Here is a 25,526-nt window from a genome sequence, read left to right on the forward strand (position 1 = left end):
TTTATTAAATATGTATTTATTGTTATTTGTATTTATTATTATTAAATTATTATAAATTATTTTTGCCCCCCCTCCCCTACAAAAAAAAAATATTTTCTGGGTACCACTCAGGCCAACAGCTTGATGGTTAGCAATTTATAGATCTGTAAATCTGCTCTTGTAAATATTACAATGGCCTTAACACACTTAAATAAGAAATAATAATTTTATATTTTTGAACTAAATGTGTCCGCACATGTAAAACACACAACAACAAAAAACTCTCCATGATAAAAAGCTCTATGAGCTGCTACTTATCAGTTTTTATTCAAAAACATCCAAATATTTTTATGTCATTCCAAACACAGTTTAATCCTCTTCCTCATCTTCTCCATAGTCTTCATTCTCTCCAGACTCAGGCACCCACAGTCCAGAGTCGATGCACCTTGCCAGGTGATATTTACCCTCCTGTGAAGACCACCACCACGTCATCATCACATCATCATCATCAACCATCCATCCGCTCACCTCAAGGTCCAATTTGCCTATAGCTTCGTGCAGCATTTCAATGTTCTTCTCATCAAAGCTCCTCTGCATGTCCTTACAGAGAGACAACAGCAGGTCAGAACTTCATCATTTCGAGTCGTCTGTGCTGCCCGACGAGATCAATAGGCCGTATGTTTGTGTGCAAACAAAGTGAAACGGGAAACTCTCACAAGGGACTCACGGTTGGAGTCATTTGATCGCCGTCGAGTGCTTAAGCGGAACATTTACCTTGGGCAGTGACTCGTAGACCTCGACGGGATCTAGACCACCGGGGCCCAATCTTTTTTGTTTCTCCTCCTCTTCCAGCTCCTCCTTGGCTTCCTCCATACGCATCCGTGCGCAGCTCCGTACACGTTCTTTCAGCAGTTCCAACTCACGCTGGAAAGCCTCCCGGTTCAACTGCTCCGCATTCTGCGACACACACGCGTGAGGACAACGAGACTAAAACACAAGAACCCAGTTTGGACTTCTACTGACCTTCATGCTTGAGAAGAACTGCCTGAAGCAGCCTCGCGGGTCCACCTTTAATGCTCGGCTCAAATCCAAGATGGAGTGCATGACCATGGCCTGGTGGGCCACCTGCTCCATCAAGGCGTGCTTCTAAATCGGAAAAGGTAGATTATTATTCTTATTATTTTTTTAAATAATTCTGTTTTATGATCCAGACGGAGCCAATTTTCTCACCTCATCGATCGCATACTCAATACAGATGACCACAAGGCGGTTTGCCGTCTCCTCACACACAAGATGCGGATTGTCCGACAGATATTTCTGACTGTCGTCGTAGCGCCGCAACATTCCTAGTGTAATGTACATAAACACGTCTTTTGGTACTAATTAATGCAAAAGCAACAAAAGCTTTATCAACAACATTGCTAGAAATCCAAAGTGATTTTCAAAAGATCTTTTCCATGCCTAAGAAATCACAATGTCCCCATCGGCGTTGAACTATTTTTACAACCGACTAGTGAGGCGCACTTTAAATCAAGTCTGTTTGTTTTATTAAACACACCAGAGGTCTCGAACCACACTCCTTATATGTTTACATTTCAGAAAATCAACAGAACCCTCTAAGAGCAAAGCACTTAGTGACAGAGTGAAGGTGAAACTCGCTCTATGGAAGATCTAGAATATTTTTAGGATTGTTCTTTTGTCATTTGTTGGTTGCGTAAAATCAAACGACTTTGTCTTACCAAAGTGTTTGATTTTCTCGGTGTACTTCTCCACGCCTTCCTCCTGTGTCTCTTCTTTCGGTTTCATGTTGAAAATACTCTACAAGACATATTTGTAAGATGCTGGTGGCATTTGGAGGAATGTTCTTGTCTTACCCTGCTGAAGCCATCTTTGCTGATGGTGTCTACGTTCCAGGGTAGCTTTTTCTCCTCACGCTTGTGTTCCTCCCTCATCTTCTCGAATGATCTTTTGTCCTTTTTTAGTTTCTTCACCTCCGCCCGGACATTGGTCAAGTCGGGCTCCTCCGCTTCAGTCTTCTTTTCCTCCATGGCTCGGAGTCGACGCTCGGCCTCCTCCAGAAGCCTGCCGCATTCTGCCAGGTTGCTCTCCAGGTCTTCTCCACTTTGCTGGAACGCGGCCATCTTCTCCAGACGTGCCTGAGAATTGTAAGTTCATAAAAAAATAAAAAAAAAAATCAAGAATTTTGCTGATTGTTGTGGATCATGAAGGAGAAACCTTATTGTAGATAAGTGAGAGCAGTTTAGCAGTCCAACAAATTTCAGTTAATATCAAAATGTCTATTACTCCTCACCCGGTGTCTCATCCGAAACAAGCTCGGCGTGTCGACGTAAGGGTTGGTGACGTCATCGTCGTCCGAAATATCGATGTGATCCCAGGCACTGTAGTCGATAGCTACCCCGGTCCCACTCATCCTTCAGTCCAAGTGTGTCCAGCGGCGATGTTCTAACAACTTGCTGACTACAAACTAAGCTAAACACAAGCTAAACGCCTACTTTGATCCTCTTAGTTAGCCACAAGCTGTTTACACAAATCCTATTTTTGGCTTTTACTTGGCACTGTCGCAGTGTTATCTGATGCCTGATAGGTGAAGGTCTGGGTTCGGTCTTTAGCGAGCCAATCAGATTCAGGTAGATTGTCAAGTACTTAAAATAGGTCGCTTGTTCATTTTTGATGACAAACGTTTTATGCTAAATAAACATTTAAGGCATACATTTGGTAAACTGTGCATGGAGGGCACCTGTCACTTATCCAGGCTAGTGAACCACTACACCATTAGTGACTTAAAATATGTTTTTGTTCATTAAATTATTCATCAAATGCCACAATGGAAGCATCTGCGATAGTATCATTATTTTTATTCCAGCTGTGCAGTTTCAATTTGATGCAATGTCACAACCCCCAAAATACACACTGTACATACATTACACGCAACATAGGACTCCCAAAAAAAAAAAAAAAAAAAAAAAAAAACACAGACAGGGCAGACATTCTCAAGGGCAGGATGTGCAGTTGTTTCCAGCCTCGTATTCACAATGAGAACATGTTCGGTACGTCACTGATGTCATGTTAAAAATATTAAATGTAAAAAAAAAAAAGTGTATGTGTGTGTCCGCACACACACACACACATATATATATATATATATATATATATATATATATATATATATATATATATATATATACACACATATATATTATGTTGACCTTGAGACAGCAGCAAATTAAATTCAGCAAGCCTTGTTAAACAATGTTCATCAGTCCATTTGCGTCTGGGACTGAAAACGTATTACAATATAATCCATGATTCATTTATGAAGTTGAACTTTCTTATTACAACAATGGAAGAATAGGCGGGCGTTACCGTTACTCCAAACAGGAAAGGAAAAGGACTTCCTGCAGATGCTTTAATACCTTTGGGACTCATTGTCAGTGTTACACAAGAAAGACCAATGTGGACCTCCTATACCCAGCAGCAGCTTTGTGCCTCAGATTGACTTTGGCAAAATTAGTTGCAGAAATATGCACACATTTATACAGATGACGGCACCTTGATTCTCATACCGCTCCCCCCCCCTCAAAGCTCCTCTGCAGGTAGCCCGATCTGCGGGGTGCGAAAATGAAACACGTCCTTCAGGTTGTACTTTCCAGTCCGACTGAGTCTGTAGCAATGGACGCACGCCGCGATGATGACAATGGCCACGAGAGTAACGACCGCCGCTACTACGGCTAAAGTCATATTCATGTAGTTGACTGCAAAGACAGAAAACAAAAGGGTGACAAAGTTAGCATCGGTATAAGTGAAGTCAATGACTAAAACAGCTGCGTTGATTGATATTTTCGGGAGATTTAAGATTTATTTAGATGACTCTGATATTTATTTTTAGTTGTGTATATATAATTTTTTATTTATGTGTTTCATATTAATTTATTTTTTAGATTTGGGTAGCTTATAGGTAGGATTTTGGTATTTTTGCCGTATTAGGTAGATTTGAAAATATTTAGGTCACTTTTACTTGGAAGTATTTCCGTAGATTTTTCCAGTACGTTAAGGTCAAATTCATCAACTCACCTCGTACAGCCACATGAAACACACCCGAGATCCTCCCCATGCTGTTGTTAATGGAACACTTGTATTCTCCTATGTGTTCCGTGGTGACAGAGTCCACCGAGAAGACATCGCCTTCGAAAGCGCCGGCCGACGGGAGTTCCCACGTGACCGAGGGTCTCGGGTTGCCCTCGGCGGAGCAGTTGAGATGAAGGGGATCCCCCACCGTCAGGCTGATCGATCTATCGACAGGTCCGTCAAATTGAGGCTTATCTGCGTGTTGATTGTGACAGAAATACATTGGTGAGATTGATTTTTGAGAAAGGCAGAGATACAAAAAGTAGGAATTTCTACAGATCTATTGTTCTTATGGTAACAGACTCACAGAGAACAAATGTGGTGAAGATATTAGATCGTATCTCGTACGGTGGTTTATCAGGTTCCACGTCCAGCTGGGCAATGCACTCATATCGAGCGCCATTCTTTTCTTTGGTGGCATTAACGAAGGTCGTAAAGGTTACGTTGACCGGTTTCTTTTCCATGCTGTTCTTTAGGTGGTTGCGGTTCACTTCGGTGCCGTCTTGGTAGAAGATCACGATAAGGTTTCTGATGGGAGCGGCTTCAACCACACGACAGTACAGAAAGTATCTTTGACCTTCCAGCATCGGCCCCTCATGATCATGGAGGTTCAACTCGACCTTTTTAGGATACTCTGCGAGAGCACAAAATGAAGAGTCGGTAAGATAAACAACCACTTCCTTTTGTGATTTTTTTTTTTTTTTGATGACAGTGTGGGGTCAGTTATTTTCAAAATTTCGATATTTTGAACAAGTCACTGGAGGGTCTTACGGAAGACGGTGATGGGCAGCTTGCTGCAGCAATGGGAGCCGTTGCCTTTATTGTAGTAGCACGTGACAAACTTAGGGTACGCATTCATTTCGTCCACCGTCCATAAAAGGTTTGTCCCGTTTCTTTGCTCTTCGCCGATTGACTTTTCCAAACCGACCGATTTGTTCTGGCAAGCGTGTCGGCAAGCGGAGCAGCTGGCAGACGCCGGCATGCCAAACTGTACCACCAGTTTGGACGGAGTGAACACTGGCTTATCCGTGCAGTTGTAATCTGAAAATTAAAAGGGAATTCCCTAGGTAAATTATCAAGCAAGAAATTTCATGAATTTGAATCATGCAGTGGAATCTCTGAGGTCACCGCAGTTAACTTCTTGTTACACTTGTTTGACAGTTATACGGTGTCATCTTTGGCAAGTGTTTCTCAGCCCACTTCCCGTTTGTCACATGTTGTCAAAGTTGAGTCCGAATTTCTTCTTTTTTTTTTTTTTAAAGTCAAAAATACGTTTCAAACTCTGCCTACAGTAAAGACCAAAAGTTTTCTAACAACAAACAATTGGACCCAATGGCATTTTAATTCACGAAACAAAATCATTTGATATAATTACTACTAATTTGATCGAAGAATGAAGCCAAAGCGTTTAAACTTACCACAGCCGTATACATGGAAGTTGCTTAAAAAGACAGACAGTGAAAGAACAGTCCAAAAGAAGTAGCCGCAAAACATTCTTCCGAGTTCAACTGGTAACAAAAAGTGCGCGGTGCCTTGCCCTTGTGAAAAACTGATGTAGGAGGTGCAAAGTGAAAGTAAGAGTGATGGTCTTCCCGACAGCCCTTCGATGTGAGTGAGCGAGAGAGCAGCATTGGAACTAAAAAAAAAAAAAAAGGGCATCAGTGGGTCACTGCAGTCACATGATGCCAGAGAGAGAGAGTGAGAGAATTCTGGACAAGTTTGTCCTTTTGGGAAATTCGCCTTATCCTCAGCACAGGAAGACTCACAGTCATGAATGAAATCAACGTCCACCCACTCACAGAGCAACGCAAAACTTATTGTGTCATAAATCCTATATTTACTTTGGAATTTGAAGTGCTTTCCCGCTGGCTGGCAGGACGCCAGCTTCCCTTTATCATCGCATTCCTTCTGTGAAACCCCCCACGTACGCTTTTACGGGAAAATACGTGTTCCCATCTGGCTCTCGACACACAGGCGAGAGGTACCACAAGGCACTGAAATGATAAGTTTCCAAGAAATCTTTATTCAGTGTACAAGTCAAAAATAATGGGACACAAAAGAATTTGAATCCACACTTTGTATAACTGCACAGATGTGGTAAGATTTTTTTTTCTTCCACTGGCCTACTAAACTAAGCTCGACCCATCACCCGAATCGAGAGTTGAGGGGTCTACATGAACAGCAATTATTATTTTTACTGCATATTTTTGATGATCCTACACTTGAGGCGGACAAAATTTGACATGACGTAAGTCCTCCGTCTCAGTAGTTGACGCTTTACTACGGCATTTAGACAAGTCAGCGATTCTTCTACTTTAGAAAGAAAGGTTTTGTTAGCGTTGTTGTTTCAAAAGTATGTAGTTATAATAAAATAAAAATCACAATTTATTTAGAGTCATGCCTGGGAATAAGCATCTTGGTGGGTGGGTGCAGCCCTCTATTGCCCCCCCCCCCCCTTTTAGTGATGGGATGCTAATTCCATTTTAGTTAATGATGGAACTTGTCGGGTTAAGTGTGTTTTTAGGGTATCAAAAAATTTCAGAACCACTTCTTGTAATTGTTTCTGTGTCATCAGAGTCTCTGTGCTCTTCTTAAACAAGAGGTCATGCGTCCATCACGTCTCGCGTCAGACCGGAGTGGTTCTCTTACTGTTGGCACACATTCCAGGCAGTATGTCTTCATCATCATCCCGAGGCGCGGCCGTTAAACTGTCCAACAACACGTCGGCGTCCTTCAGCGCGTAAAGCATGTACTCCGAGGTAACCGGAGGGGGCAACCCCGGCAAGGCGGCCATCTTGGCCTCCGATGAGAGCGACGCTTCCCGCACCAGGGACGTTCGCAGTGAGTCGGGGACGAAGTCGACGGTGCCGCTGTGGTTACTTCTACTGCTGTGCCTTTGAGGGCGGTTGCTGTAGTAGCGGTTGCGATAGTTGGACGAGCCACGCGAAACGGGCGGTTTGACCAGGGAGGGTCGGCCGTTGGTACGGAGCTGCCGGTGCTTCTCGATAAACACGTGCACCGCCAAAACGCCCACCATCTCGGCCAGGACGAAAGACAACGCCCCGAAGTAGAAGGACCAGCCGTAGGAGTAGCTTTTCTTGTTGTCGCTTTGGCTGGGGTCTCCAGAGTTGGCCGATATGTACACGATGATGCCGATGATGTTACTCAAACCTGAAGAGTGACAAGTGAAGAGTCAAAAAAAAAAAAAAGCCAAAAGCGCGGTCAACACTTATTGACAATCAGAACATGGGCGGAGCTAGAGGGGGTGCCAAGGTGACACCCCTCGAAATATGCCAGCCAGGTCAGATAATTGGCATTTGGAGTATTTTTTATTTTTATTTTCCCGGGAATTTTTTTTTTCACTTTTGCTTCCATTCTCTATCGAGAGTAAATGATGAATGTTCACTGTGACGTCAGGATTCCAGTCTCAAACTATGACTGTCTGGTTCATAATTTTTCCCAGTCATCCAATAATTGGGCCTTTGCAGATTTAGTTCAAAACCAGGATTTGTGCCTTAGTTGTCCGCGTGTTGCACACCTGCAGAGACAAAGAGAATGCCCGCTGTCAGGATGACGTTGTAGCGTGACTTGTAGAACTCGCTGGCCGCCACGCACACACCTCCGAGGAATAACAAGCCCACACTGAGGATCGGGAAGAGGCTGGACGCTCGCACCGCCCCTGAAAGGAAGAAATGCCGAGTTACGTTGAGCCAAGCTTGCATCTTGCTTATGTTTTTCTTTCTCATTTAAGAAACCTTCTCTGCTTTGTCTCCCTCTGTTGGTCATTGCGTCTTATTTCCGTTGCTATTGCGCATGTGCAATGGCAATAAATTCCATCCCATAAACAATTTGAGTGACTTTTCCAAACACGCTGTACATCACAGCAGCAACTCACGTAGCAAATATTCCGCGGCGTCCTGCTCGTAGTCGGCATCCTCTGCAAAGTGATCGATGTCTTTGCAAACGCCTCGAAATGTTCCTAAAGAGAAGCAAACATGACTGTAAAGGTTTTTTGTAACTTTATCTTTGCGCTGTTATTTTATAGCATGACTAACTCTGTCTGTTTGACCCAGTCCACTTTGTATGCTCTTGAAAAGAGGGAGTTGCATAATGCTTAATGGGATGTGTGCATCATCTGATGGACTTCGGTATTGATCTCCCTGCTCTGGCTCTGGCTTGGCATCAGTTCTGCTCTGAACTTGGTGGTGTGCGAACTTTGATAAGGTTTCATATGAGGTTAGAGTTCATTCATTGTTGTTTTTGTTTTGTCAAGTGCGCACTCGAAATTCAAACTTTGCGTGCTGCTCGCAATGCTTTCTGACCCCCATGCATGCATCACATGGGATATATTGATGAATATGTCCTGATGCGCAGTATTGATGTGGGACCATCACCATGGTAACCAAAACCAAACTTATTGTGAAAAAAGGTAGACAAGCACCAGTCAGGCAGTACAAAATATTTTGTAAAACCTGACAAAATAAACACAGTTTTTTTTATCCTAAAAATACATTTATTTCAAGAAAATTATATTTATTTATTTTAAGAAAATAACAGAATATACCCAATACATAACACTGTTTTGAAACTATAAACCAATGGCAACATCATTATCCAAATAGTCACTGCTGGTTGGTGAATAGAAGACTCGATGTTAGAAACCCTTCATTAATACAGTCAAAAGAATTTGATTTAAAAAAATGAGCTTCGCATATGTATTGCTTGCCAAATAGTGTGCCAACTTGTGTCATGACTCTGCAAAGTCGGACTGTTAAGATATAACCAAGATTCCATTGCAACAATTAAAATGATGCTGTATTCCTTTTTGCCGCTATAGTGACAGCAAATAAGGAATATGAGATAATAGCAATATTAATAAACAAGCAATAATACAATAATTTTAACTCTAATATTCCATTAAAAACTGTCATGTACCTTCGGTGCAGCATGTCCTCCACAAACCCGAGTGGGTGAGCACCTCCTCATTCTTGCGGACCGTCTCGTTGTCGCCCAGGTTCTTGGAGCGGCACATCCCGCGCGAGTACAGCCAGTAGTCTGTCCCCACCGCGATGGTCATAAGGCTGAAAGCGCAGAAAGCCCCCGCCGTGGTCATCAGCATCATCACACCCCGGTTGCACAGCCTCATGCCTCCCCCAAAAAAAAAAAAAAAAAAGATGCCTTTTATCTCTGTTTAGATTCACTTGCTTGAATTCCAATTGACTTTGCTGGTCGTCTTTTGAAAGTAAACATTGTGCTTATTTTTTTTTTCTTTCTTTAGGAATCCTTTTGTATGAAAGTGGACAAAAACTTGAAGGAATTCTTTGAGAGCAGCAAATGAGACAAAAGGTAAGTACAACAACCTGGCAGTATGTGCAACAGGGTCTACTGGGATGGAGATGCGGCTTGACACTCATTGCACAATGTCCCCCACCACTGTGTGTGTGTGTGTGTGTGTGTGTGTGTCCAATCAGAATCCAGCCTCTCTGTGTTTGACATGTTAATCCATATAATCTGCCTCGGGCTTTAACAATCTTTAGCAATTTGAGCCATCATATTATTGAGACTTTTTCTCCAACCAATCATATTTCAAATTTGTCATCGGGCTACAGAGCTCCAGCCCTCGTTGACATTAGCGCTTGCTTGGTCGGAGCAAAATGTTATGGATAAAATTTGATAAGCACATGGATGAAGAATTGGGTCAAAAATAAACCAATTTTGGTTAATCCAATTTTTTTTCTCCAAATTTTAGGCGTTGTTTTTTTTAATACAAAATAAACCATATTGTTTTGCAATACCTGCAAATTGTGTATTTTTTTTCATGTACAATATATATATATTTTAATTTTCACTTTTAATCACTTCTATATCATTCTGTCACTATTCTAATCTTTGCAGCAATGAAGAAGAACTCTAGAAATAAACTGGATGGTTGAGAGAACAAGAATCCGAGGCAGAGAACTATTCATACTTTAATGTTGATGCCTCACGCGCAGGTAATGACGGCGCATGCAACATGAGAGTAGTAATTGTTACACAGGTTGATTTATACAAAAGTCTTTCAAATCTTCCTCTTCTTTTGCTTGCCTTTTGCATAGTAGACATCCATGTCCCCCTCTTTTTTTTTTTTCTGCTCAAAACGGTCACAAATGGAAGTGTTGAACTCCAAACCGACCTAAAAAAATCAATTAGGGCTGCAAGCGTTGACGAATGAGCCGTTGCACCTCCAAATCCTTTCAGTGACCTTCACACTTTGAATATGTCCCAAAAAAAATGCTCAAAAAGCATCACTTGGAGCTCTAATTTAAAAAAATAAATAAAAAATAAACAAATGAATCAATAAAAAGCATGATAGGTGATATGACGAAACTCATCAAAACTATTTGGAGTCCCTTCCTATTTACACATACATCGAAACATATACAGAATAAGAACAAGTACAACTATTAAATGTTCATTGCACGTGACCTCGTGAGCTCTAGTCATTTTGTGTTTAAGAATTAAAAAAAAACAAAGGCGACAAATACAGTTATGGCATGCATAGGAGGAGCTGCACCACAAAGACAGTACATATAGCACTATAGGTGAGCGCATACATGGCACCAGAAAGGAGACAAGAGATGATGTTCCTTCAATATCATTTTTGGGGAAGAGTTGCTTTTGCATTTGTGAGCCATTTTTGCATGAAATTGACCAATCACCTCTGCTCTCACCCGTCAGCCCACTTTTCCTTACGGGAAAAACACCCGAAAACCTTCAAAGGGTTCAATTACACTCTAGGGCAAAGATCACCAAAACTGTGTCCCAATACTTTTGTCCAAAGAGTGATTACAAATTCGGTTGAATAACTCCAGGTGTAACGATGAATCGGAAAGTAATCTTTGACTTGAATTGCTAATTATTGCACATGAACGGAATTTAATCGGAAAGTACGGCGTGGAGTAAGAGCGTAGGTTGCAAAAACGGACTCGTTTGGAAGACAAAACGTGCTAGCTCGGGACAAAATCCCGACCATCCCATCCGCTACTACACCCTGCACAGATACGTGCATGCTTGCATACGTGTGTGTGTGAGCACATAACATACGTACATGACATATTGATCATGGAATGTTCATGACAGATGAGAAGGAAATAAACAACAAACATGCCTGCTGCTTGTGGATCAATACACACGCTGCCACATTGTTTGTTGCTGCGCTCCGCATTGACATGCTGACACTGAGCACAATTTTAACTATTGTTGACCTCCGCCAAGCACAAAAAAAGACCGCTTTTGTTTTGATTGCCATTAAAAGGGGTTTTTCAGGATGACGCAAAAAATCTTGTGACTAATTTGAACAAAATTGTAGGCTAAATATTTTTTGGGGGGATTATTTTCCAGGAGACAACATAAAAAGTTCTTTTATGAGTTTTGATATGAGCCAAAGTTTCGAGTTCAATGAATAACCCAAAACATAGGCCCAAGTCGATCCAAATACTGGTCAACACCAAATTTTAATCAGAATTGGCTTTATGCCGACATGCTTTTTTTTACGCTGATAGATATAAAGAGTACTTTATTTCTTTAGCACGTCATATTTTTAAGTTTGACCTATAAAAGCTTGCGCAATAAGGATTTTCCCATGCGTCATTTTGAGCTATGACATTTTTAGAAACAAAATGAAATCTGTTGCTGAAATATAACTGCATTATTCTATTTTTGTTATGATGAAAACCTGATGTTATATTTTGTCATGGGCCACAATGAATTATGCTCTATACACAAATTGTTGGATTATTAGCTCTGAAATCAGAAGCCATAGAAATGTTTTTTTCCTTCCTTCACTTTTGTCAACAGTTGAGCCTTGGCGGAGGTCTTCACACTATGAGAGACTCTTTTTTTTTTTTTTGGCTACCGTGTAAGAGAATTGAAGATCAGTCCCGCTGTAAGCAGCCCTCACTTGTGCAGTCTCACATCGTGCATTGGTGGGTGTGTAGTCCGCTTTACGATTGGATGCAACGTGACAAGATGATGGAAAGACACTGCAGGTCTGTTCAGGTTTTGGCATTTTTCATCCTCCCCTTTTACACTTGTATAACAAACTCGGGGTTGGTGTAGGAGAAGCCTTGAAATTCGTTCTGGTCCAGATTCATGATGAAGAGTTTGTCCGTCGGCGTCAGCTCAACGGCCATCTTAGTGAACTCCTTGTCAAAGTTGCCCACGTCGCGGCGGGATTTCTGACAGGAAAAAAATCAAATCAAGTCAAAAAGAAACATTTGGGGCAAATTTTAAAAAGGTATAATGAATAGTGATGGAAAAATGAAACTTCAAATTTGGCTCAAAGAAAGGGTTGAAGAAATGACAAGTCACTGTTATCGAGCGGAGTAAAAAAAAAAAAAAAATAGTTCATGAAGCAAATTTGAAGCTTCATTTTCCCATCACTCGTTACTAACGAGACAAAACAGGAAGCAGAAAAAAAGTTCCATTAAAGCACAGTGATGAGGGGGAAAAGAAAGGCAAGTCCAAAGACACAAAGACATTTCGATCGGTGATTTGCAGGGGTGAGACACTGAACGAAACTTTTTAATCTTCATCCAAGTTTAACCGACGTCCTTCTATTTAAAATTTTTTTTTATAATGGTGATAATTTAGTACCGATTTATTCTAACCAGCATCCCAGAACAAATTGCGTCTCAATTTTCCACAGGTGTCAAACTCCAGTCCTCGAGGGCTGGTTCTGTGACATTTGACCTTTTATAGGTTCCACTTCATTACTATTATCATATTCACTTATGAAGATCAAGTCTAAACTATTGATTCTGTTTCAGGAGCTTTTGGATCCCCAGTGTGACAAAAACAGAAGCACACACAGTGCGAACAAACCCGGAAACACGACAACAAAAACGGGAAAGACCTGCTGACGTCACAGTACAAACCCGAGACAAACACCTGCGCGGCAGAGAGAAACATTCCAGTACAAACGAGGATCCATAAAACAGATTCCACAAGAGGATAGGAGGTGAAGCCATGAGCTGAGCACATGAAAGAAGAATGTTGACATTGCCTACCTCCCTTTGTCACGTGTCTCGGCGGCCGGCTGAACTGAGGAAGAAAAATCGCTTCTCCTACTCAGCTAGTGTGACGCACGGCATGAACCGTTAGCTAAAGCACAAGTCGATCATAAATGAATCCATTCTAAATGTTTTTTCTATTTTCTTTCAGTTGGACATGTGGAATAAGAAGGCGGACGCAGCACAAGTGTCCTGGTAGGCACCAGTGAGTATATTCTTACTTTCCAGTCATACAGAACAACAACAACAATTCATAGAAGTTTTTTCTTTCACCCACAACAATGACAGTTGATATATTCATGACATTTTTTTTTTGTCGTCCGTCATTGCTTTAAGTGCGCAAACGTTTTCACTGGCGTGACGACACGTGACCAATACTTTGTTCAACGCACATCTCGTCACGATGATTTTTTTTAATTGTTTTTTTAGGAGGTTATTTGTTCTAATGTGCAGTCTAAAATGGATGACTTCAACTAAATTGGCACGCACGGGTCTTTTTTTTTTTTTTTTGAGAGGGGATGTTGGGTGAAACATTGCTTGGCTGCACTTTTTCCAGTTGGCACTTTAGCAGCCCCGGATCAAACACAAGAGCTGTAAACAATATTTGGTCTTAACTAAGACGATAACAACACCTGATGCAGTGCAAACGATGATAATAAATTGTTCGATTATCACATCTTTGACCTTTGATTATTTTGGTGTGTGTGTCTAAAATGGACGAATGTTTAGAACTTATGCTTCAAAAAACATTTTTGTTTTGAGCAGCGTGGATGAGACTTTTTTTTTTTCTTTTTTTTTTTTTAGCAAAACATTTCCTATACTCTGAGAAAATAATTATTTGGCTTGGGGTACACCGGTCAGCATTCAAACAATCCTAGGAGGGCCGTTTGGGGTTTTTATACTCAGGAAACAATTTTCCTCATTAGTAGGATGAATCTGATAAGATAAACTGAGAAGGCTATTTTAGTTCAACTTGCACTGTTGATCGGAATCGAGACAGTAGAGTTGATATTACAAATTTGATATTTCTCTTTTCTTGCGTGCGCTTATATTTACCATGTTAAAGGAATGGTGAGACTTTTTTTTTTGCCGGCATATCCTCATGATGGCGATTTCTGGCTCACTATTGCACTGATGCATGTGTGTGTGTGTGTGTGTGTGTGTGTGCAGCGAGGTCAGTGAGTAGCGTGATGGTACTCCGGGTTAACAAATGTGAAGCCTTGGAATTCTTCCTGGTCCAAGTTGGCTATTAGCTCCTTATCTGGGGGGGTCAGCTCTGGGGGGTGGCGTGTGAAAAAGCGGTCAAAGTTCTCGGCGTCACGCCCGCACTGCCGTGGAAGAGGGGAGAGAAGAGAGAGAGAGAGAAAATGGAGGGATGGGAGTGAGCATGATTAGGGATGCCGCCCAGGTTATTATAGTTAAAAAAAAAAAAAAGACAAAATAACCAAAAGTGGAAAAAAAATCCAACAAAATAAAATAAAAACATTTTTTTTTCTTCTTCATTTTGGAGGTTCATTACTTTCATTCTTATTATATATATATATATATATATATATATATATATATATATATATATATATATATATATATATATATATATATAAAACTAAACGAAAACAAACAAATAAATAAATAAAAAAACAAAGCCTGCTGTCATAAATAATTCCATCTGAATGAACTAAAACAAAATTCAAAATGAAATAATAAAACAAAAAAATCTAAAACTATTATAACCCAGGCTGCAACCCCCCAGCCAAAAAAAGGCAAGGCAAACATGGCATCGACCAATAAAATCGCACAGCTCGTGGACTGCGGATTTCCATTGGTCTATATTGCTGAGTCGTCACCACAATGACAAAGTGCGGGCGTAGTAACGGGTGATGGTTGCGTGCAAGGGATGAACCGACTTACCTGATTTGCTCACTCGCTTACGGTTGTGTCGTGTGTGAATCGTTCCCACGGCATTAAACGTGCGCTTGTGTCATACTCACAGATTTTGGCTTGAAAGGCGGTTGGACCTCTTTGTTCTCCAGTTTTTCCCAATCGATGTAACGGAAGAAGGCGTGCTCCTTAATGTCCCTCTCGCCTTCGGGACCGCAGCCTAGACGCTTACCCGGGTGCTTGGTCATCAGCTAGACATCACAAAGATCAAAATCTAATCAAAGGTGTGTGTCATTTTTTTAATTTTATTTTTTATGTGTGTATCATTAAAGCCTCAAATCCGTATTGAAAGTTCAGTTGTGTGTCTCACCCCCTTGCAGATGGCGACGGCTTCTTTGGACATAGATTTCGGGTAGGAGACGTGATGTTCCATGATGGACTGGAACAACTCATCTTCATCCTCCCCGTCAAAAGGCGGCTGGACACGGAAGCGACAACTTCGTAAGTGTTCCGGTCACTATTTTGTGCTTTTTTTTTTTTTTTTTTGTGGAGCAAACGCAAGACCAACCTGCCCCGCAAGCATTTCATAAAGCAGCACGCCAAAGGCCCACCAATCTACAGACTTTCCATAAGGCTGGTAGGCTATGATCTGGAATGTACACACCAAAGAAGTTGAGTCTCATTCAAAGAGGTTCCAAAAAAATAAATAAAACGAAGAATAAACAAACCTCAGGGGCGATATAGTCCGGTGTTCCGCAAAACGTCTTAGTGGTAACGCCGTCGGCCATATTCTCTTTGCACATGCCGAAGTCTGCGATTTTGATGTGACCTTCCGAGTCGAGCATCACGTTGTCCAGCTTCAGATCCCTACGGACACACTTGCAGGTGATAAGTACATACTACGGTTCGAGGAGGATTGTGAACAAACGCGACGTTCTCAGGTGACAAACACACTCACCGATACACAATTCCTTTGGAGTGGAGGAAGAAGAGGCCTGTGGCGATCTCGGCTGCATAGAACCTGGAAAAACCGAAAGGCTTTTTGATTTTCTGTTGATACCGTACCATCGTATGCGTGCGTTAAATGACGAAAATTTACTTCATATTCAAAAACGTTTTGTATTGCTTTACTCACACTGCATGAGGCTCCTTAAACTTTCCGACCTGTTGGATCTGGTACATTAGGTCCCCTCCATTAATATACTCCATCACAAAATACAATCGGTCCTGGAGATTCGAGAGAAGATGGGTTACTCACGACGGACGTCTTTGATCTTACTTTTGTGTCCTACCATAGTTTGGAAACAGGAATGGAGTTGTGTGAGAAAAGGCGGCTTTCCGGAAAGAGCGAGGACCCGCTTCTCAACCATGGTGCACTCCACGTCGTCATCCTGGATCACCACGTCTTTCTTCAGGATTTTCACGGCGTACAACTCGTCGGTACCTTTCCTCTCGGCCAGCATCACCTACGGCCAGCCGGACGATGGGGAAATGTTTCAAAAGGAAGTTTTCCTTCAGTTTAGGAGAAATACGTACTGCACCTTGCCAAAGCTGCCCTTTCCCAGAACCATGATGAAGTTGAAGTCTGAGAGCTTGATACGATCCTGGTTGCCGTTGCTGTCATACTTGCTGACGGACGAGGAGGAGGAAGAGTCTGACGTTTTTCCCGGACCGACTTTTGCCCTCTACAAAGGAAGAAAAAAAAAAAAGTTGCAAATCTTGAGATGAACGTCAGACTTTGTACCGGGCTGGCATCGACCGAGTTAAAGATCGCACAATCAACAAGAGTCCAGTTGTACACGAGTCACTCACTTCAAACTTTTTTCGAAGCTCCTCGTTGCCATCTTCATCTTCGGGCTGGACGGGGACGTTAAAATATTCTCCTTCCTCCTGGGACAGAAGCTTAAACCTTGGGCCGAGGTCAGATACTTGTCAGCTCAGCTTTGTCAACACAACTTAACGAGCTGACGCGTGTTCCCGTCTTACCACCCGTCGACGCCTTGTTTCTGCAGCTCCGAAATCCCGAAGGACAGAGAACCCATGAAGTCGTTCCTGCTGGTCAGGTCCCAATCCCAGATCTCCACCGACAGACGGCGGTCCTTGTCGCTTTCTTTCAGGTTACTGAGGGAGGCGAAGATATAAAAGCAAAGGTAAGGAAGGCATCTGATACATTTGACACTTGGCAAAAGAACGTAAAAAATAAAAATTGCACTCTTTAGTTGTACAGTTAAAAAAAAGATGTCTCACAAAGTGAAGGTCTCGTTCCAGGTGGGGTTTAGGCAACATTTCATGGTCTTGGTCTTCTGCTTGCTCTCACTCTTGGGGTCAGGGATCAACTTGAGCTTCACGTAAGGGTCTGACAGGCCGTTGGGATCCATCGGGACCAAGTTCTTGGCCTCTTTGACTGGACGGGACAGAGTAAGACCAAATACTGTTTTTCGTGTGCGGTCTTTAAGATGCTCACCATTTGCCCGATCCTCAACGCTTTGCTCCCCGGCTGCATTTGTCAACACTTAGCGACAGTTTAGCTTACGCTCCATAATCAATGCAGAACTGTCTGCGAGAGACAAAGCTGGCACATGGACAAATGTCCAACAGGCCATGTGGGCCGATCGTTGCATTATTGATCAGCTAATGGACTTTCCAGTTTTGGTCTCTCTCTCTTTTAAAGTTGAGGAGGGGCTTTTCTATTTATCTGTCCACCTCCTTATTGTGAGTGTTTCCGTAGGAGAGCACTTACTGGTGACGGTCAGAGTGTCGTCTGTGATCCGAGCCGAGATCTGGATACGCCCTCTCCTCTCGGTGTGATCCGTCCCGCAAAGGCTCGGCACGTTGGCCACGCAGCGCTTGTGGATGTTCATCATGCAGTCTACATGGTTAGCGCACACACGCATCCAAGCAATTCACTATTTTCTGTCTCAAAATGATTTGGGTTCTTTCTGTAATAATGTCTATTATCATCAAATTTGATCAATATAATCACAAATCTAATATCTCTGTAGAAAACAAATCAGGTGGAGGTCAAATTGATTTGAAGTTGTGGATTTTTGGTACTAAATAGAACTTGGATAGTTTCTAGCCAGCTGTAATGTTTCAAGGTGTCCACTAGATGTCAGGACACGCTGATGTAAACACACACACACACACACACACACACACACACACACACACACACACACACACACACATTCTTTACTTACGATCACATTTCATGCCCTGGTGTATCAGGCCGTAGAGGAGCGAGCCGCAGTGGTCACAGAAGGTCGGACTGGAGTACGTGTGCACCTTAAACTTGTGTTTACTACGAGGGTCCTGCTGAGACACATAACAGAAGCAATTTAGAATGAAACGGTCACGGCCGGACGACACTCTAAAGTGAAGGATGCGTGACTGGTTTGAGCTATTGGGCCCATTAACTGGAAGCAGCCACGCAGCACATTTTCCCCTTTTAACAGCGCGTCCAAATGTAATTTGGAGTCAACTCGTTGACAGGAAATGGGCAGCGAGTACGGCGTGCGAGCGTAAAGTGCCGACATGGCTAATTCCATTAATAATCTTTTTAACTCCATCTCACTCAGCACGTTAATGTGAACGTTTCGTTCGAATGCAACCTGAGGCCGTAACTCTTGATTTGAATCTAAATCACGGCGTTCGATGAGAATCTCAGTTCAACGAGCACCAAATGTTTCATTAGGAGCGCGTGTGTGGTGAGGTGGCTTTTTTTCTTCGGCGGACAAAACAATGTTATTCAAAGAAGCAGCATCGCTTACGTCACAACATATTATACGTGGATAGCGTATAAAAATGTGAGAGAAAAAGGAAAAGTGATAAATGAGCATTTTTCGAAGCAAGCGGTTATCCATTTGACGGCGTGGCATTGTACCGGTTTGCTACGAGCTACCCAAAGCTAACTTGATTTGATGTGACACGAGAGGTCAAGAGGAAAAACAAGCTGAAAACGGCTATATTGCTACCTAGCGTTGCAGATGGGAATGTGCTTTAGCCAAATACATTTTCCTCCACAAGTCGGTGGCTTAGAATTGAATTATCCGGTTGGGTAAACGTACTGATGTACAATGGAGGAAATAATTTGATTCCCTACCCCGCTATTCGAAACTTGTGGCGAAGCTAAAATAAATAAATTAAATAAATCAATAAAAAATAAAATGACTGTGACAACTTTTAATTCAAAATTCTTAAGTATTGGTCTGACGCTTCTCATTGGTCGAGATACCATCAAAATATGCATTTAGTGTCCATTTAATTGACTTACGTCGGAGGCGGGCCCTTTGTCGGCACCCGGACAGGAAAAGGTGACAAATTCATGACAGCGCTTGTGGACCACAAAACAGCACACTGTGAAAAGAAAGAAAGGAAAAAAAAAAAGTGTCACTTGCAATCCGATACCAAGCGAAAATTAAAAAGAGATGCATCAATATGTCAATTATGCGCCATTAGTCATTTCACAATAGTTTTTTAGCTGTTCCAGCTTCCCTTCCCACCAATCCCTCTATTTAATTCCATCACAGCATGGAGGAACGAATCGAAATCAACTCAGCAAAGCTACAATAGCTAACGTCACCCTTGTCAAACAAGCCTGTTGATTTGTTTTGGCGTTTTGTTCTGAGATGAGATCATAGCGGGTATATTGCAAAACGCCATTTGGATGGACAGCTACGAAAGCTTGCAAAATATCTTTTGGAGAAGTTGAGTAGAAGGAAGCAGCGAATGCCGTTGGCTCATTGCCGGTAACACAACTGAGCATCATTTTAGTGACTAGTCACTGTTAAGATTTGATCAATTAGAAAAAGTTTGACCAAGCTAACATTCAAGTTTTGTTACATTGTAGAGATGCTAATATGTTCATTTTTTTTCTTCATTGGAATCACAACACAAATGCTTGCTAGCCAGCTACGATTTAATGAAATAATAAATCATAGATAGATAGATAGATAGATAGATAGATAGATAGATAGATAGATAGATAGATAGATAGATAGATAGATAGATAGATAGATAGATAGATAGATAGATAGATAGATAGATAGATAGATAGATAGATAGATAGATAGATAGATAGATAGATAGATAGATAGATAGATAGATAGATCAGATCAGATCAACTTCCTCAACTCAGCCCATCGGCCAGAGGACAAATTCTTACAAATCCGGATGGCAATTGCTTTATAAAGGAGGTCGAACTAGGTCTGACCCTTTGTTACCATGGAGACTACTCTAAGTGATTAATAAACACTGAACATTAAATACAGTTTATTCCGGCCACTTGCTATCAAGTCAATTGCACAATAACTATTCATGCAGCTATAAAAAGGGAGCGCTGTACAAATTAAAAAGTCATTCGATGGCCAAGCTCGCAAATTGATCGCAACCCTAAAAAAAAAAAAAGGCAGGAGTGTGAAGTTTTAAAAAAAAAAAAAAAAAAAAAAAAAGCAGAGAGCCCCACCAATATGAATGATTTGAAACGATGAATCGGCTGAAAAATAGAAAATGGCATTTTCTTCTGCCCTCAACGTTTGCAACCTCGCTGTATTTCAGAACGACCGCTCGATAATGAACAGCCGCTCTCCAAGCTGCCGAGTTTCATTCGGTGACAGTCTGACCAAAACGTGCTTCACGGCACAACATTTCTTCAATCGGTATTATTTTATCGGTCCGCATATGAATGGCCTCATCCGTCTTCATTCATGACTAGCTTTTTCCACTCCAAAAGCATCACACATCTGCTTTTCAGACACCTGTGGGAGATGAGACACTCCAACCTTGAATGTTTGCCAAAATCAGGTTGTGTCCATCTGGGCGAAGAATTCATTTGTGTTTTTGCAGTGTGTCAGAAAAGCAGAAACAGAGAAACGACACACCAGCAAAACAGTCACACTCTAGCCTTCTGCTCAGAAATCTTCACACACACATACACACACACACACTCAGGCATGCAACAGAAAGACAGGCCGAGTGACCCGCCGTGGAGGTCTTCGCTCTGTTGCCTAGCAACCAAGCTGAGCCTGACAGTCCAACCTAGCGACGCCGCCCCTTTCCGAGTGACTGGCGGCGTTAACGGCAAATCAAAACATTTTGACAAACATTCCTGCAAACATCCGCCAAGAGGAAGTTTTCGGGAAATTCTAATTGGTCGGGAACTGTGAAGCGACGTGTGTTTCAAAAAATAGCCAAGTCTTTCGAAAGAATTCGCTCAAAATACAATTCCAAAGGACCGAGTGCCGTCAGAGTAGAAACAATTCATTAAAAGACGTGCGGAAGCATGCTTGCTCACCCCAACGCGGCGCAGTCTGTTTTCGACGACAACGACAAATCGAGCTGTAACACAAACCTGACGATCAATGACTTGGACCGTTCAATCAATTCAAACGATCGCAAAGAGCGATGGTGACAAGTTTTGTCGCGCAAGCCTCCTCGTCGTTACTGCCAGAAAGCAAATGAAATCTGTTGCAAATGACAGTGGAGTGCCAAGTGAGAATGAAATTCGGCGCCTCAAGTTAACTTTTTGGGGATTGATGGCAGCACAATAATTATGGATGAGAGTCTGGACTCCAAATGATGCCAAATCTCAATGCGCCTGTTAGTCGAGTAGACCTGATTAGATATTCACTGACTCTTTCCTTGCTGATGAAAACTTCTCCTTGTAATGAAGGAGATGCACTTGTGCTGACATGAATGATTGCAGATAAACAAATCAATGAAGTCATTTCTGGCCTGCTTGGAAAAAGAAATACACCTTATGAGGCAAACTCTTCTCAAGGATGACATTTGAAGAACGCCAATTCTATGAGGCGACGTCAAGGTTGCAAGTTTGTCAACAGCGATGTTAGCCGGGAGAATTTTTTTAGAAATGCGACGGACGTGTCATCTAACCCGCAATGGGGAACTTCCAATTGTCCTCATTTCTTTTAACCTCGCTTTTAGCTCTTTAGTGTTGGACGCCATTGTTGCCGTCCCAGATGATGACATCACCGCACATTTAATGATTTAAATTAGTTCTGTGCGTAAGCCAAAGAAAAATAAACGCTACAAAAATGTGTGAGAGACATCCAGACCATTTGAGGTCATAACGCTGAGACACTTCCACAGGAAATGAATGTGACTTCCTTATAGTGATCGTGGGAGTCTGCGAGGAAACAAACACTGCATGAAACGAAATGAAGGAAGGATCAAAAAGAGGTGTCTTCACCTGCAGAACCAGTACGGAAACACACCCAGAAGGCACAGGAGACACCTTTGTCACACACACACAGGTAAGAGCACGTCTACACCACATGTCTGACATTCCTCCCGGGCTGGCGCTCCTCCTATCACGATAGCGCACTGCACACGCTCCTCTCGTTCTGAGCTGCTTCCGAGAGGGGAGGGGGGGGGGGGGGGGGGTAAATGAAGCCACGACATTCGACACACCTGCCGGTTCTAGTTAAGACCCCAAAACACAGCTCGGATTTTCATCGGCACTGTCACAGAAGCCGTTCATTGAGGAGCCAACATCAATGTTTATTCCTGTGGTTGTGCCACACTGATTATGATTTAAAAAAAAAGCTAATACAGCTTTAGATGGATCGTGTCTGTCATAATGGACTCGCCAAAAGCAATGGCACGCTCTGTATTTTCATTAAGATACAGTCAATTCGTCAACCTTTACTCCCTCTGACGGACAAACCTGTCGATTGTCTGTCACAAAAAAAAAAAAAGAGGCTGATCTACTGTTTGCTCAATGGAGCAACACAGAAGATGATCAATATTAACATCACAAGCAAACCCCGCTATAACCTGCGGGGTTAATTGCTTCTGATCTGCCGATGGGTTAGGGAACATAACGAGAGACAACACGGTTGCTTTCAAAGCTTTCACCAGTTATTCTTGGGTGAGGGGGGAAAAAAGGAACAGAAGAACTAGAATAATCCACAGCTTCAAAAAAAAAAAAAACCTGAGGCACGCAAGGTCATAGATATACAAGTGTTGTATAATTAACGCGATAGTTCTTCTTGCGTGATGAAAAACAAACAAGGAAGCATCAAAAGGAACGTGCTTGGTCATGCACAGGTAATATCCATGTCACTGAAGACTAATTCTCCTTTCACTGATGAAGTGATGACACCTCAGTGAAGGCCGCCTGGGCTACGGGGGAGGGAACCACACTAAAGTCCCTCACCCTTTCAATGGCCTAGTGTGAGTAATGGTCGCTGTGGCGACGACGTGAACCTTGACCCGACCGGTCCATGACTGCGCAGGTTGCCAACCATCCATCCGCCCACCGGCACTCCAAACCCACCATGTCTCGAGAAGAAAGTGGGGGGGGGTTTCTCGTTTGATCCTGCTCATTCATCTCTCTGTGCGTAAACACTTGCCAACACCAGGACAGTGAGAGCTCAGCCGGTGACAAAAAGCAGACCTGAGGCCCACTTAAGACAACAAACCCGAAAACTCACAGCCATCTGCAAGCAGTTTCCTTACCTTGGCATTGGAATCCCTGCTTGCCGAAGCCCCTGTGGACACAAGAGCGATAAGACTTGACGTGGGAAATGGAGAATGTGACACTTACAAAAACATTCAGAGTGAGAAACTCAATAGGGCTGATGAGGATTGCATATTTTCACCGATTATTTACTGTTCAAATGCTAGCAGTAGGTATGCTAACATATAGCAAAAAATAGTCACGTAAGAATAGAAGCCAAGATCTCCAGCATAAACTGTTCACATGTTGAAGTTAGAATAGTCTGATTGATGGAATATGTTTACCAGGTGCATTTACTGTCATTTTTTTCATGGACAATGTGGATTATTGAAAAAATGGAGGTTGAGAAATGATTAGTGTGTAAAATGTCTGCCAATTATCATCTATAATATGGTGGATTCATAAAAACGGTGGGGAAAGGTGGAAAAATACGAAGCTACAGGATCCTGAATTTGGTGACCATTTTCAAGATGGAATGGTTTGAATCATTTGAGAAATGTGGAAAGACTAAAAAAAAAAAAATCTATAATAGGTTGTGCATTATGTAGATGAAGCATTTTTTTGTCGTAATGATCATTGCACACGTTCAGTCTTCGCCCAATAATGTGAATTACTCATGACGCATTCAATGACACACATGGGCATGCAGCAGGCCCCCGCGTGCCTGCGCATGGGGCTGCGTGGCGATGCGGCAAAAAAAAAAAAAAGAAAAAAGAAAGAAGCCAAGCCGCGGACGTCCGCGGTGCAACTGTCGCTATTATCGGATTTCGGGAAACACTGCTGCTGCTGCATCAAGTGAATCACCTGTGTCCATACACACACATGCAATCCTCACCAGATGAAGTCGGTGCAGTGGCTGCAGAAGGTGGGCTGCTTGAAGAAGCGCGCGATGAACTTGTGGTTCTTCACCTCGTGGACGTTTTTCTGGCGTAAGGCTCCCTGACGGGCGAAACCGCGCGCGCCCTCCGCCACCTCTCCGTCGCTGCCGGGGTCAGCCATCTTAACGAGGAAGCGACGGAGGTGGTGGTGATGATGATGATGGTGGAGGCAGCGGCGGTGGTGGTCCGAGGGAGAGGAATGAGAGGAGGGGGGGGCTCCGGAGGGAGGAGGCGCAGCGGGGGGGTGAGCGACTCAGTGCAGGCGTGCAGGTGTCCTTTTCTTCTTCTCCTCCGCCCCTCGTCGTCGTCCAAATCGTCGCTTTTCCCCGTCCGTCCGCCCCTCCTGTCGATTTTTGGGCCGGTTCCGACGAGTTGTGTGCTCGCTGTTGCTTCTTCCGGCGTGCCCTCCGTCGCCTTGCTTCCCTGTTGATACTGTCAGTGTTTCTGCTTGCTCGCTTCCTTTTTTGTCGCTATCTACGACGGTCCCGATATACGACGATGCTAATATACGAACGGCTCGCGATGAACTTTTTTCACCTTGACCATGATTGTAATTCGAATTGCACGCGGATCAAATGGACTTTTCCTGCGCCCCCCTCCCTTCCCCATATTTCGCAACAATCGTGTCAAGACTGAATGTGGCTGTGCAGCATTTGTGTCGATTCTAAGGAATTAGCAGTGGTCGAACAAGAAAAGCAAACACAGTGGCTGTTGTCATGCTTACAACTCCAAATAAATCAACAAACCTTTAACAAATCAGATGATGTTAATTACTTTTCAGTCATCTGTCAAACAAAATGTGAGTGCTGTGTGGTTCAAACAATCCAAATCATACAATATTTAAAGTTGATCCCACTAGTTTCTCCGTGCCATTTACAAATATATTTTCTAATGGCGTATAGTAAAATCTCACCGACCAGATTGTCTAGTTGCATGACAGGAAAGTCATATTTACATTCAATTTTCATTTGTCAGTAAGAAGCAGTACACACATTTGAAATTCTGTAAAACTAAACAAATAATTGCACATTTTGTAATTCATCAAACTTATATTGCTGCTTGTTTAATGCGTCTATACAATACAAAAGCCTATGGATTAAACTAGCATTGATG

At 42.5% G+C, this 25,526-nt stretch overlaps 4 protein-coding genes and 2 long non-coding RNA genes across 10 annotated transcripts; 2 read left to right on the top strand and 4 right to left on the bottom strand.

Annotated features, from left to right (window-relative positions):
- Nucleotides 1–273: 273 nt before the first annotated feature.
- On the bottom strand, nt 274–2,427 carry LOC147057185 (hsp90 co-chaperone Cdc37-like). Its single transcript, XM_085911248.1, has 8 exons — nt 2,291–2,427; nt 1,854–2,135; nt 1,719–1,797; nt 1,210–1,325; nt 1,003–1,125; nt 754–936; nt 508–579; nt 274–447 (listed from the first exon to the last, which is right to left on the bottom strand). Exons 1-8 carry the CDS (start codon nt 2,408–2,410, stop codon nt 349–351), a joined length of 1,074 nt encoding a protein of 357 aa, XP_085767374.1. The 5' UTR covers nt 2,411–2,427; the 3' UTR covers nt 274–348.
- On the top strand, nt 1,887–15,338 carry LOC147057186 (uncharacterized). The gene is made up of 9 exons (XR_015065997.1): nt 1,887–2,144; nt 4,162–4,299; nt 4,602–4,785; nt 9,404–9,471; nt 10,021–10,118; nt 11,962–12,152; nt 12,933–13,123; nt 13,327–13,380; nt 15,169–15,338. It is a non-coding gene; the product is annotated as an uncharacterized LOC147057186 (long non-coding RNA).
- Nucleotides 2,839–5,866, bottom strand: LOC147057187 (Fc receptor-like protein 2). The gene is made up of 5 exons (XM_085911243.1): nt 5,544–5,866; nt 4,897–5,166; nt 4,433–4,759; nt 4,072–4,320; nt 2,839–3,752 (listed from the first exon to the last, which is right to left on the bottom strand). The coding sequence occupies exons 1-5, from the start codon at nt 5,782–5,784 to the stop codon at nt 3,577–3,579; spliced, it is 1,263 nt and encodes a 420-aa protein (XP_085767369.1). The 5' UTR covers nt 5,785–5,866; the 3' UTR covers nt 2,839–3,576.
- Nucleotides 6,752–9,271, bottom strand: LOC147057188 (voltage-dependent calcium channel gamma-3 subunit-like). Its single transcript, XM_085912260.1, has 4 exons — nt 9,061–9,271; nt 8,021–8,104; nt 7,664–7,804; nt 6,752–7,296 (listed from the first exon to the last, which is right to left on the bottom strand). The coding sequence occupies exons 1-4, from the start codon at nt 9,269–9,271 to the stop codon at nt 6,752–6,754; spliced, it is 981 nt and encodes a 326-aa protein (XP_085768386.1).
- On the bottom strand, nt 10,094–25,232 carry LOC147057189 (protein kinase C beta type). 4 transcript variants are annotated; one of them, XM_085911228.1, is made up of 17 exons: nt 24,371–25,232; nt 23,535–23,566; nt 19,330–19,412; nt 18,257–18,371; nt 17,797–17,925; nt 17,304–17,460; nt 17,043–17,177; nt 16,869–16,965; nt 16,598–16,741; nt 16,349–16,522; nt 16,192–16,283; nt 16,015–16,077; nt 15,785–15,923; nt 15,625–15,705; nt 15,427–15,534; nt 15,167–15,307; nt 10,094–12,341 (listed from the first exon to the last, which is right to left on the bottom strand). In XM_085911228.1, the coding sequence occupies exons 1-17, from the start codon at nt 24,532–24,534 to the stop codon at nt 12,189–12,191; spliced, it is 2,007 nt and encodes a 668-aa protein (XP_085767354.1). In that variant the 5' UTR covers nt 24,535–25,232; the 3' UTR covers nt 10,094–12,188. The 4 variants fall into 4 exon arrangements, with proteins under 4 accessions (XP_085767354.1, XP_085767356.1, XP_085767353.1 ...); XM_085911230.1 differs by having other exon boundaries at nt 10,095–12,341; nt 18,257–18,368; nt 24,371–25,229; XM_085911227.1 differs by lacking the exon at nt 10,094–12,341 and adding an exon at nt 12,389–14,503 and having other exon boundaries at nt 24,371–25,223.
- LOC147057190 (uncharacterized) lies at nt 15,356–24,612 on the top strand. 2 transcript variants are annotated; one of them, XR_015065998.1, is made up of 7 exons: nt 15,356–15,557; nt 16,354–16,976; nt 17,069–17,206; nt 17,325–17,474; nt 17,785–17,932; nt 22,164–22,327; nt 23,438–24,612. It is a non-coding gene; the product is annotated as an uncharacterized LOC147057190 (long non-coding RNA). The 2 variants fall into 2 exon arrangements; XR_015065999.1 differs by having other exon boundaries at nt 22,188–22,327.
- Nucleotides 25,233–25,526: the final 294 nt, after the last annotated feature.

The sequence above is a fragment of the Syngnathus leptorhynchus genome, chromosome 5 (assembly GCF_054491065.1).
Source record: "Syngnathus leptorhynchus isolate UIUO chromosome 5, UIUO_Slep, whole genome shotgun sequence".
NCBI lineage: Eukaryota > Metazoa > Chordata > Actinopteri > Syngnathiformes > Syngnathidae > Syngnathus > Syngnathus leptorhynchus.

What these genes read in the sequence shown, in the direction of transcription:
- LOC147057185 (XM_085911248.1), bottom strand. Translation starts at nt 2,410, where the DNA reads ATGAGTGGGACCGGGGTAGCTATCGACTACAGTGCCTGGGATCACATC. An exon ending in GCAAAGATGGCTTCAGCAGG is followed by an intron (nt 1,798 to 1,853) that starts GTAAGACAAGAA and finishes TATGTCTTGTAG; the next exon opens with AGTATTTTCAACATGAAACC. An exon ending in AGTTCTTCTCAAGCATGAAG is followed by an intron (nt 937 to 1,002) that starts GTCAGTAGAAGT and finishes TGTGTGTCGCAG; the next exon opens with AATGCGGAGCAGTTGAACCG.
- LOC147057187 (XM_085911243.1), bottom strand. Translation starts at nt 5,784, where the DNA reads ATGCCCTTTTTTTTTTTTTTTAGTTCCAATGCTGCTCTCTCGCTCACT. An exon ending in CTTCCATGTATACGGCTGTG is followed by an intron (nt 5,167 to 5,543) that starts GTAAGTTTAAAC and finishes TTTAATTTTCAG; the next exon opens with ATTACAACTGCACGGATAAG. An exon ending in CTTCACCACATTTGTTCTCT is followed by an intron (nt 4,321 to 4,432) that starts GTGAGTCTGTTA and finishes ATCAACACGCAG; the next exon opens with ATAAGCCTCAATTTGACGGA.
- LOC147057188 (XM_085912260.1), bottom strand. Translation starts at nt 9,271, where the DNA reads ATGAGGCTGTGCAACCGGGGTGTGATGATGCTGATGACCACGGCGGGG. An exon ending in GAGGACATGCTGCACCGAAG is followed by an intron (nt 8,105 to 9,060) that starts GTACATGACAGT and finishes GCTTCTCTTTAG; the next exon opens with GAACATTTCGAGGCGTTTGC. An exon ending in CATTCTCTTTGTCTCTGCAG is followed by an intron (nt 7,297 to 7,663) that starts GTGTGCAACACG and finishes GTCACTCTTCAG; the next exon opens with GTTTGAGTAACATCATCGGC.
- LOC147057189 (XM_085911228.1), bottom strand. Translation starts at nt 24,534, where the DNA reads ATGGCTGACCCCGGCAGCGACGGAGAGGTGGCGGAGGGCGCGCGCGGT. An exon ending in AAACAAGGCGTCGACGGGTG is followed by an intron (nt 16,966 to 17,042) that starts GTAAGACGGGAA and finishes CCTCGGCCCAAG; the next exon opens with GTTTAAGCTTCTGTCCCAGG. An exon ending in AGCTTCGAAAAAAGTTTGAA is followed by an intron (nt 16,742 to 16,868) that starts GTGAGTGACTCG and finishes CTTCCTTTGTAG; the next exon opens with AGGGCAAAAGTCGGTCCGGG.